Consider the following 12,232-nt stretch of genomic DNA (forward strand, 5'->3'; position numbering starts at 1 on the left):
AGATGATTTGGACGTGTTATAGAAACTCTGTTGAGTTTTGTAAAACCAGCTTTGAAAAAAAGCGATTTGTGAAATAATCTTCTTCTATCCTCCGCCCTCCTACTTCTCTATGTGATAAAGACACACATATTTGGTATCCCCGTGCACGGGAGAAGTGGCAGAATGTGAAAGGAGATGAATTTTGTCCGTGGTCTATGCCGTGTGTGAAAAATGCTGGTATAAACTGACGCATTTGCTAAAAAATAGCTGAATTTTTTTTGTTCCATCTTATTCAAGAAACTTTCAGAAGAAAACTGGACTTGCTAAAAATATGATAAACCCCTTGACGGAAACCTTGTGGGGTCTACTTGTGTGAATGAAGTCATTTATGGGGTGATTCTAATGTTTCAGCAGCATTAGGCCCCCCAGAAAACAGTATGCGGCTATAAAATCAAATGCAAAATTCCTGGACCGGAAAGGCCGAAAAGCCTCCTTTTATGCCAAGCCCTGGCACATGCCCGCACAGTGAATAAGGCACACATATTTGGTATCCCCATGCACGGGAGAAGTGGCAGAATGTGAAAGGAGATGAATTTTGTCCGTGGTCTATGCCGTGTGTGAAAAATACTAGCCTAGTCTTGCATTTTTTTCCAATTTTGCCCACTTTAGAGAAAAAAATAAAAATGATATATACTGACAAATGCCACTAAAACAAAGCCCTATCTGTCCTTTAAAAAGAGTGTAAAATTCAAAGATGAACTTTATTCACCTGCTGAGTTATAGTCATCTAAAGAAGCGCATAGCAAAATTGTGAAATTTGCTCTGGTCATTTAGCTGTAAAACAGCCCAGTCCTTAACCGGTTAAGGCTAATACTCCATAGTGATACAGGGTCTCCAGGTACAGTCATGGCGTTACTGCAACTTCCCTGTTTACCTATGGGGAGAAAATTTGCATAGCTCACAACATGGTAGATGGGGAGGCATTACCATCTGTGTCTACATCGTTGACAGGAAGGAAGTACTATCTGTGCCTACATCATTTACAGAGAGAGACAAAGAGGCAGAACTATCTGTACCTGCATCATTTACTGGGAGAGACAGAGAGGCATTACTACCTGTACCTACAACCTACATTATTTACAGGGAGGCAGTACTATCTGTACCTACATCATTTACAGGGAGGTAGTGCTATCTGTACAGGACCTGCATCATTTACAGGGAGAGACAGGGAGGCAGTACTATCTGTACCTGCATCATTTATAGGGAGAGACAAGGAGGCAGTACTATCTGTACCTGCATCATTTATAGGGAGAGACAGGGAAGCAGTACTATCTGTACCTGCATCATTTATAGGGAGAGACAGGGAGGCAGTACTATCTGTACCTGCATCATTTATAGGGAGAGACAGGGAGGCAGTACTATCTGTACCTGCATCATTTATAGGGAGAGACAGGGAGGCAGTACTATCTGTTTTTAGGGCAGGTTGTGTTGTTGAATGTGAACCATTTCTCTGTTTCCCTGTTCTTGGGTGTTTTGCAGCATAAATCACATGTATACACAGGCAGGATTTGCAACTATTGTTTCTGATTTCAGACATGATGATCGACTGGAAGCAGAATTCAGAGGAAGTGATTGTAAAACTGCACCCAGGGCCGAGAGCTATAAATGTGGACGAGCTTAAGACGGAGTTCACAGATACGGATTGCGTGATCAACTTCCCAGGTAATGTCTAGTAGTAAAGAAAAGATGTTACTTGTGGGAAATCTGGTACTTAACATCTCGGGGACATTACTGCGTTTTTTATTTATACGATTTTCTTGGGCGCAGATTGCGTTTGCATCAGAGGAAAGTAGACACAACCTTCCGACATTAAGAGCAACTTTATCCATAGTCCTTTCATTACACCCGTATCTTACATTGTTTTTTTGTTTTGTTTTTTTTTGTTTCTTTGTAGAGGGCAATGAGTGGAACTGCCATTTCCATGAAGAAATCGAAGGTTCTTGCAGTAAAATTCAATATAAAGAAAAAGGAAACTTCCTTCAGCTAATTTTACAGAAGAAAATTCCAATGAATAAATGGCCATGCCTCCAAGTAAGCTTTGTTGCGTTTTACGCAGCGGTTTTTTTTTGTTTTTTTAAAGGCGTTGTCTCGGGATAGACATTGGTGGCCAATCACTAGGATGTGCTACCAATGTCTTAAGTGGTAGGGGTCTGACTGCTGTGACCCCCACAGAATGAAGTGGCAATATTGCAAGGGATAAGCTGTGCCGTTTCATCTGATGTCGACTTTGCTCGGTCTTTTCCAAGGTGGCAGAAGTCACCTGGCGCTTTTCTAGCACCTCTGCCGCTTCATGTTCACGATTGACGGGTGTCACAGAGGTCAGAACCTCGCCGATCAGACTTTGATCTATCCCGAGACAAACCCTTTAATGATCTACAAATGTCATGACATCTATGAGATGCCCATAAAAACTTAAACCTGCATGCACAAGATCACCCTCCACAGCACTTATTGGAGGGAAGGCACTGACTGACGGAGATGTCCCTTCGATGAGCGTCCCAATCCTTGTCAGGAGGCCTGCCGAAGTGTAATTGGTTTAAAAGGGTTTTCCAGGATTAAAAAAGAAGGGCCGTTTTATGTCCAGAAACAGCACCACTCTTGTCCATGGTCTAGGGTGGTATTGCAGCTCATCCTCCAATTGAAGGGGTCTGAGCAGCAATACCAGTTGCATCTCATAAGCAAGAGTGGTGCTGTTTCTGGGAAAAAATTTAAATCCATATCCTTTTGTTCTAATCTTGGACAACCCCTCTATTCCTTTATGGATTTTCTATAGATTCACTTGCGTGACGCATATTGGATTATTTTCATTTGAGCATTTTCTTAATCATTTCAACAATGTATTTCGAAAAGGTGAGCTGCACTTCACATCATAACCTCTAGTTTTCATATACACACTGCTGGCGGGTAGTCGTAGACTGTTGCTTCATAACAAGGGAATGTAAAGCCAATTAAATCAATGAATCATTTCTGTTATGCGTTCCTGAGCAGAAAAAGAAGAAAGACGTTTTAAAAGAGCAGGCAAAGCCGGCCACAGCAAAAGAAAGCGGAAAGGCAAAACCCCCTTTGAAAATGCCTGTATCCGAAAGCGGTCACCCCCAACCCACTGGGAACCAAAAAATAAAAAAGATGATACCTGAGCTGAGAAACGGCAAACGGGGCCAGGAAGCAGCAGAGCCAAATAAGAGTTTGAGGGGTCATCACGCAAGGAAATCCGTCTCTACCTCTGCACCGCAAAGTGCGACACCGGTGACCAATGTATCGCCCCATAAGCACGTCTCGTCGGTCTCTACATGGGATGCCGGTCCGAGGGACCAGAAAACAGCCGACTCGGAGGACTGTTCAAAGTGCGTGAGCGGTGAAGGGCAAAAGGAATTTACCGACAAAATCCAAGCTAAGGATTCTTCGGTGACACCAAAACCTATGAGTCCCAGGGCAGAGGAACAGGATGTCCTAAGAGAAAAGGTAACACTTTGTTTAAGGCAATCTGCTATTCGGCCCTTTTTAGCTTGTATACGATGCAGGTTCTATCTAATTTATCTATCTAACCCCTAAAGTTGTCACAATCTTTTCATTAAAGGCTAACTAAACTTTTATAAAACTTTTGACATGTCAGAAGTTTCGATCGGTGGGGGGGGGGCCGAGCACTGAGACCCCTCTGATCACTAAAACGAAGTGGCAGAAGTGCACGGGGGAGCACTGCGCAGCTTCGTTTCTGCTCGGCTTTCCTCGGAAAGCAGAGCGAGCGGCGTACAGACCCATAGACTTTTTATTGAGCCTGTACACCGCTCGCTCGGCTCCGATCAGAAATTAAGCGGCCCACCGAGCGCTTCTGCCGCTTCGTTTTAGAAGCTACGTGTAATTGTCGGACTTTGCTGGAGATAAGGGATTCTGATGTTAACCATATGTTGGGGAATTGCCATTTGAAAAGGGTTGTCTAATTTAGAAAACTCATTTTCAATTACCTGCTTATGTAGGTTTGAGTTCCTTGTTGTTTGAGGGATCATAATTTTTTTTAGCCAGGGCCAAGAGCGTCTTTCTCTGGAGGACCCAAGTCTTCCATACATTACACAGACAGCCCATTGATCCCAATAAGAACAGTGTAATACTTAATTTCCCCTGTGGTGGTGCTGGAGGGAAAAGTAACACTAACCTTTCCATCCAGAAATTAATAGGGGGACGTATGATTTAATAAATAATTTTCATAAATATTAAGAAATATTGTAATAATCTCTCATCCTGATTCCACCCCTCTGGGATCTTGTCCTGAAGGTTTTGGGCTATATACCAGAATATGATTTTTTTGCACATAGAAGACGAGACATCCATTACTCCTTGAACAGCTCTAGAGATGATACATGTTAATGGATAAGTAAGCAGGGACTGCATGACTTTCCATTTCTAAAATTGTACCTCTGCACATTGCTTCCTGGGTCTGGTTACAAAACGTAGTAGATTCTAAGAATAGCAACTGTCCGTGCCAATGAGAGTAGACCCATGTGAGTGTGCCGAAAACCAGTTCTGAGGACCAGCGTGACGTTCTGTAGTCTTAATTGAATAGTCAAGTTTGGGCTAGTGCTTTAGCACGTGGCCCAGGTTGTAATTGCTCTGCTGGTGGAGTCACACTCTTCATACTAGGGATGTCACGATACCAGAATTTGGACTTCGATACCGATACTTTGTGTAGTATTGCGATTTTGATACTTTGCCAACAGTAATAAAAAAAAAAGTTCTTCCATTTTCTGATGTGGGGCGCATGGTGTGATTATTAATTTAACCTCCACATGCCTCTCACATTAATAGTAATTAACCCCATCATGTTTCTCAGTCATAATGGGTCAGTGTGAGGTACATGATGGGGTTAATTACCATCAATGTGAGGTACATGGAGGTTAAATTCATCATCGCACCTCGTGCCCCACAATAATAAGTGATAGAAAGCATTTTTATTTTTTTTTATTTTTTTTACAGAGTACACATCATAAATGATGGAAAAAAATTGTTGCACAGGTTATTACGGCCGCGCCAATACTGAATATGTGTATTTTATGTATTGAGACTTATTTTAATGTTTATCGTAAAAAAAAGGCGTATGTGTATTGTTTTTTTATTTAACATTACTTTATGTTTTTACTTTTATTTTTTAAACTTTAATGTACAGGCATATATCTATATACTGATAGTACACAGGCATATATCTATATACTGATAGTACACAGGCATATATCTATATACTGATAGTACACAGGCATATATCTATATACTGATAGCACACAGGCATACATCTATATACTGATAGCACACAGGCATATATCTATATACTGATAGCACACAGGCATATATCTATATACTGATAGTACACAGGCATATATCTATATACTGATAGTACACAGGCATATATCTATATACTGATAGTACACAGGCATATATCTATATACTGATAGTACACAGGCATATATCTATATACTGATAGTACACAGGCATATATCTATATACAGATAGTACACAGGCATATATCTATATACAGATAGTACACAGGCATATATCTATATACTGATAGTACACAGGCATATATCTATATACAGATAGTACACAGGCATACATCTATATACTGATAGCACACAGGCATATATCTATATACTGATAGTACACAGGCATATATCTATATACTGATAGTACACAGGCATATATCTATATACTGATAGTACACAGGCATATATCTATATACTGATAGCACACAGGCATACATCTATATACTGATAGCACACAGGCATATATCTATATACTGATAGTACACAGGCATATATCTATATACTGATAGTACACAGGCATATATCTATATACTGATAGTACACAGGCATATATCTATATACAGATAGTACACAGGCCTATATCTATATACTGATAGCACACAGGCATATATCTATATACTGATAGTACACAGGCATATATCTATATACAGATAGTACACAGGCATATATCTATATACAGATAGTACACTGGCATATATCTATATACTGATAGTACACAGGCATATATCTATATACAGATAGTACACAGGCATATATCTATATACAGATAGTACACTGGCATATATCTATATACTGATCGTACACTGGCATATATCTATATACTGATAGTACACAGGCATATATCTATATACAGATAGTACACAGGCATATATCTATATACTGATAGCACACAGGCATATATCTATACACTGATAGTACACAGGCATATATCTATATACTGATAGTACACAGGCATATATCTATATACTGATAGCACACAGGCATATATCTATATACTGATAGTACACAGGCATATATCTATATACTGATAGTACACAGGCATACATCTATATACTGATAGCACACAGGCATATATCTATATACTGATACTACACAGGCATATATCTATATACTGATAGTACACAGGCATATATCTATATACTGATAGTACACAGGCATATATCTATATACTGATAGTACACAGGCATATATCTATATACTGATAGCACACAGGCATATATCTATATACTGATAGCACACAGGCATATATCTATATTACAGTACATTAGCCTGTGTATTGATAGTACACAGGCAGTTGTTAGGACATACCTCAGTATGCCCTAACAGGAAATATGGTAGGACAGCCCTGGGGTCCTTCAATGGCTGTCTGCCCATATATGGTATGTCTCTCAATCGCGTCACAGGAATTCCCTGTGATGTGATGCAAGTGGCATCCCCCTTCTCATTTTCTCCTGAATGCTGCAGACCGCTGTGATCGCAGCATTCAGGGGAATAGCGGTGGAGATGATCTCCGCCGTTATAGAGCGGGCTGCGGTTGTGTAATACAACATTACCCCGCTCCTGACAGGAAGTGCGTACGCGGTCAACATGAGGGAAGGCGGCCGGCGCTGCACTAGTGAGCAGCGGTTCAGGCACTGAAGATAGAACATGGGGGTGTTTTGTAGTGCGCCCGCCATGTTCTGTCTTCAGTGCCACGCCGGCCGCATCGCATCATCCTGACCCCGTGCACTTATCAGGACTCAGGAGCGCGGCAATGACTGTATTACACAGCCGCAGCTCCGCTCTCATACATTTACGCGTTACTATACTGAGCTGTATTATACTCCAGAGCTGCACTCACTATTCTGCTGGTGGAGTCACTGTGTACATACATTACATTACTTATCCTGTACTGATCCTGAGTTACATCCTGTATTATACTCCAGAGCTGCACTCACTATTGTGATCGCAATTTGAGTCACGTTACGCCTTGATCTCCATGCAGGTTCAAATCAGGTGGGGGGGGCGAGCTCGGAGAAGCAACAGATACACTGAGACGTTTCTCAAAGTAAAAATCCTTCTGACTTTATTTGCAGAGACACAGAGTTTATATAGTAAAAATATCACATGAGTACGTGCAGACACACATTAATCATTTACATTCTTGTGGTTTCTTCCCTTGTGATTTATGTCACAATGTACATTGTTCTTATATCTAGTTGTTAATCTGGTGTCTGGTCCTTATCTATCTTAGCTGTATGCCCGAAACTCAAACATCATATAAACAGACTCCTTTGTGTCTGGTAAGTCCTTGTAGGGCCCCAATTTCTACTATCTACAGAATGTCTGCAAATCTATTCCATTACCTTTCAATAATACCCAACATATATTCTAATACATGTTCTTCTCTTCAGCATTGCACTCATTGAGGTCCCAGATACATTATACATATATTTATTCCATAACAATCCCTCCTTTTGTGATTTTACCAACACCTAAATTCCAATGCTACTTCTATCTCCTGATAGCAAGGCTTCGATCCATTTCTTCACTTGATTCACACAGGTATGTAGGTGGGGTAATCTCACAACACTCTTTCATCATAATGTATAGGCCTCTGTTTGAATACTTCCCTTATTTTGCAAAATACATAACAATTGAAACATGTAAGCAATATAAACAATATCATTAAACAAATCAATCGTTGGAAAAGCACATGCAATATCTTAGTGGCAGTGGGGGAAAATCCTGTAAATATGTCATACCAGTGATGGGCACTAGAATCTTTTATTGCTGACGATAAATTTATTACTTCCCTAGCTGCTATTGTAGCCAATACTTTCACTTTACTTAGAGTTACATTATGGGCTGCTATCAATTTCTTTACGTCTTTAGACTTTTGTAACACTTGTTTTAACTCTTCCAGTGGCAAACTAAAATTTCCATAGGGCAAAGGTTCAGGTACCCATATAGTGGACATTATTTCTTCTAAAGTAGGCAGGAACACTATAGTTTGGTTCCCCCAAGTCAAATGCGTCACATTGTATAGACATCCTGAAAATGGTCCTGTGAGATTAAACTGGCTAAGGGTCTGCTTGTCGTTAGTTATTAGACATACATGCTGTGGACCTACTTCAATATAAACCTGTAGGTTAGCTTCTGGGATTATAGTGAGTGCGCATACATTATCCTGGTGCTGCATTAGACAGGGTTCATATATCCCTGACTGTTCATTACATACATATCCTTGCTCTGTTAACTGGCACAAATCTATATTCCTTGTCTTATTTTGAGAATCTATGTGTGTTCCTTTCATTTCCAGGATACAATATTGTCCTAATAATGTCACCGGATCAATCATTACCATTGGCATAACAATACATTTGCATAATAGAGTAGGATTTTTCACATTGAATGCTATTAGTCTTCCTGCACACCATTTAGGTGTACACTCAGTATACTCAGGCTGTAACAATAACCACGTATCATTTCTCTCTCCTATGGGCAGAATGTCTGTCCATTGCCTAACATGACTACTAAACAATTTATTCTTAAAATTATTCATCTGTTCTTGTTGCCACATGGTTTTAAGCGTACATACTGTCCAATTTACTAAAGTTGATACATTCTGTAGATACTGTAAATCTGGTTCATAACAACAAAACAACAGCCCCGGCGTCTCTTCTTGTATGCTAATGTTGGCTGTTTTGTCTATGTGAAGGTACACAGTCCCTCCATGTGGTCCTTTTTTCCAAGTCCCTTCGGTTGTAGTCACATTTGTAGTATAACACGGGGCATTGACCTTACAGGTGTAGTTACCCTGCTTTCTATCCACTGTGGCATTCGCCCACCCTGTCCTGAACTGTTCCAGTGATTCTGTACTGATTACGTGTACAGGAGTAGCAGTTCTGCCTTTTTGTATAAGAGCACACGCAACAACCGCCGCAACAACCGCAAAGATCTTCATTCTTCTGGCTGAAGAACCTTTTTACAATGACTGGCGTGAATCCAGCTTGCCTTTCCTTCGAGCTTCACTGAGGCGCTTGTAACGAGCAAAACTTGAAAAGGACTTGAAACGGTCCGTCAAATCTTGGGTCTAGACTTTTCCTCCCGTGTCTTTTGACAACGACCCAATCTCTTGGTTCTAGCTTATACGTCCCTTCAACTGAATCAGGACCTGGAATGGAAGCAAAGACTTGTGCATACACCATACACCTTAGTCACTTGTTTGTTCAGCGTTTATACATAATCTGTTAGTCTACCATACTGCATTTGGAGCACCTGTGGAAAATAACATCCTAATCTGGGAGCCGACCCAAATAAGATCTCATATGGGCTGAGACCTGTTCTTTTTGTGGGCGTGTATCTTACTGAGAACAAGGCTAATGGTAGACACTCGGTCCATGGTTTCCCGGTTTCTACCATTGCTTTTTGGATTTTCAATTTGAGAGTCCCATTTAGTCTCTCAACCTTCCCACTACTTTGTGGATGGTATGGTGTATGTAGGGCTTGACTTATGCCTAGAGCTGACAACACATAGTTCATGATTTCACCCGTAAAATGAGTTCCTCTGTCGCTCTCGATCACCTCTGGAACTCCATATCTGCACACCACCTCGTTGATCAGTTTCTTTGCTGTGGCTACGGCTGTAGCTTTGGTTACTGGAAATGCTTCTGGCCATCCTGAAAAGAGATCAATACAAACAAGCACATACTCATAGGTACCGACTTTTGGTAATTGAATATAGTCTATCTGTAGTCTCTGGAACGGATATATAGGTCTGGGTGTGTGCTTCTGTGGTACTTTTACAGTTCTTCCAATATTATGTGTTGCACAGATCATGCATCCTTGTGTAAAACTGCTGGCCATCACACTAAACCCTGGAGCATACCAGGTTTTGTTAACCAAGTCCATCATTGCCGTTTTTGATTGGTGAGTCTCTCCATGTGTTATCTGGGCCATCATTGGGAACATTGTCTTAGGCAGGCACAGTTTATTCTGGCACTGCCAGAGGCCATCTTTTCGTAGCGTTGCTCCTTGGGCCGTCCACTTGTCTTTTTCTTCTTTTGTTGCTTGTCCTTGAAGTTTTTGCAGTAGTTCCGGGCTTACAGCTGGTCTTGTTTCCTCTGGATCTTTTATCTGACATACGGCTGCTAACACGGGTAGCTTCTGTGCTGCTTGCTTTGCCGCTTCGTCTGCCAGGGCATCTCCCCTTGCTTCTGGTGTGTTGGCCGTAGTGTGAGCTTTTATCTTTATTACTGCTACCTCAGTGGGTAACATCAGGGTCTCCATCAAGTATTTTACAAAGTCTGCATTCTTTACAGGTGTACCTGCAGAGGTCAAAAATTGTCTTGCCCTCCATATGGGGCCATAATTGTGTGCAATCCCAAAAGCATATCGAGAGTCAGTGTATATATTTGCTGTCTTTCCTTCTGCATGTTGGCATGCTGCTGCCAGGGCCTTAAGCTCCGCTTCTTGTGCTGAGCGGGACGCTGGTAAGGAGGCTGCTTCTAGGACTACATCTTCGGTGGTTACTGCATATCCTGTAAGAAAATATCCTTCTACACAATACCTTGAACCATCCACAAAGAGTATTAGGTCTGGGTTTTGGAGTGGGGTATCTCTTACATGTGCGAACCCCACTGTTTCCTAGGCCATAAGGGCCATACAATCATGTTCATCAGTTTCAGGCAAAAATTGTGACCATACTTTACCTACGTCTTCTCCCCCTTGCTCCAAAGGCAGTAAGGTAGCTGGGTTCAATGTAGTACAGCTATGGAGTGTGACCTGCTCAGGGAGAAGGAGTGCACAGGTTAATCTCAAATGTCTTGCAGTTGACAAATGCTTAGGTTGTACTTGAGTTAGAATAGCAGTAATATACAAGTTTTGTTTTGCCTTCTCCCTCATCTAAATCCATAAAGACTCGTGTGAGTGATGTCACATCACCTCCTGTGTAACTTTGCTGGAGGGGGATGGTCTCTTACACATAAACCAAAATTGTACCTAATCAGTTCCTTCACCCTTCCCCCCTTTGTGGACTCTGCGAGAGTGATGTAGCAGAGTTCAAAACTACATCTCAACATAACACTAATTTAACCCCTTGTAATGTGCAACAGCCTGAAACAAAAATGACTTTTTCCTGACAAACATGTTATCTTTACAATGATATAACTCATGTGTGAAATCAAAAACAAAACAATTGTAGTTAGTTATTCAATAAAACAGAAAATATTATTCTCTGATAACATTAATTACTGCAAACCAATAAACAGTATAACGGTGGGGGCACATACATTTTCAAAACCCCGTGTCTCACAGTATCTGTAGTTTAATACATCTGAATTATCAAAACACATGAAATCTGATCACATCATAGCACATAAATATCATAACTTTTATAACCAACAGCGCTTGCGCAAAAGAGAAGAAATTTATTTTGGTTTGTAGACATTACTGATATATATATATATATATATATATATATATATATATATCTCAGCAGTGCATATTGAAATCCCTTTGTCTCATCAGCCCTGCAGACTGCACCCAGTCAGCCCCCCTCCTCCTCCTCCCAAACACAGCACACTTTAGAGGGGAGGGAGGGAGGTCACAAACTCAAAGCTTCTCACAACTTCTCACAACTTCTCACAACTTAACACTTTCAATGCCGGCAAAACAACATACGTATCTGCAATCATTTATCACACCATTGTATAGAAATTATCTACGTTAATGTTTAACCGTACAATCTGTCGGCCACCATCTCTATCTTATAATGACGTGTTGTTTCATCAGTGAACTAGACTGGAACTTCTGTAAATAGAAAAAACACTACAAATAACAAAATTAACAAGGTGATTATTTCATACTGATTTGGATGGGCCGGGCGTGGCCACATCAGGGGC

At 40.8% G+C, this 12,232-nt stretch overlaps 1 protein-coding gene across 4 annotated transcripts in view; it reads left to right on the forward strand.

Moving 5' to 3' along the window:
* Nucleotides 1-12,232, forward strand: part of USP19 (ubiquitin specific peptidase 19) — a 64,893-nt gene that overhangs the window by 13,644 nt on the left and 39,017 nt on the right. For all 4 annotated transcript variants that reach the window (XM_075831715.1, XM_075831716.1, XM_075831718.1 and 1 more), the window contains exons 3-5: nucleotides 1,573-1,701; nucleotides 1,934-2,070; nucleotides 3,028-3,501. In XM_075831715.1, the coding sequence (XP_075687830.1) occupies nucleotides 1,573-1,701; nucleotides 1,934-2,070; nucleotides 3,028-3,501 (740 nt within the window). The remainder of the gene's footprint in view (nucleotides 1-1,572; nucleotides 1,702-1,933; nucleotides 2,071-3,027; nucleotides 3,502-12,232) is intronic.

The sequence above is a fragment of the Rhinoderma darwinii genome, chromosome 7 (assembly GCF_050947455.1).
Source record: "Rhinoderma darwinii isolate aRhiDar2 chromosome 7, aRhiDar2.hap1, whole genome shotgun sequence".
NCBI classification, from domain to species: domain Eukaryota; kingdom Metazoa; phylum Chordata; class Amphibia; order Anura; family Rhinodermatidae; genus Rhinoderma; species Rhinoderma darwinii.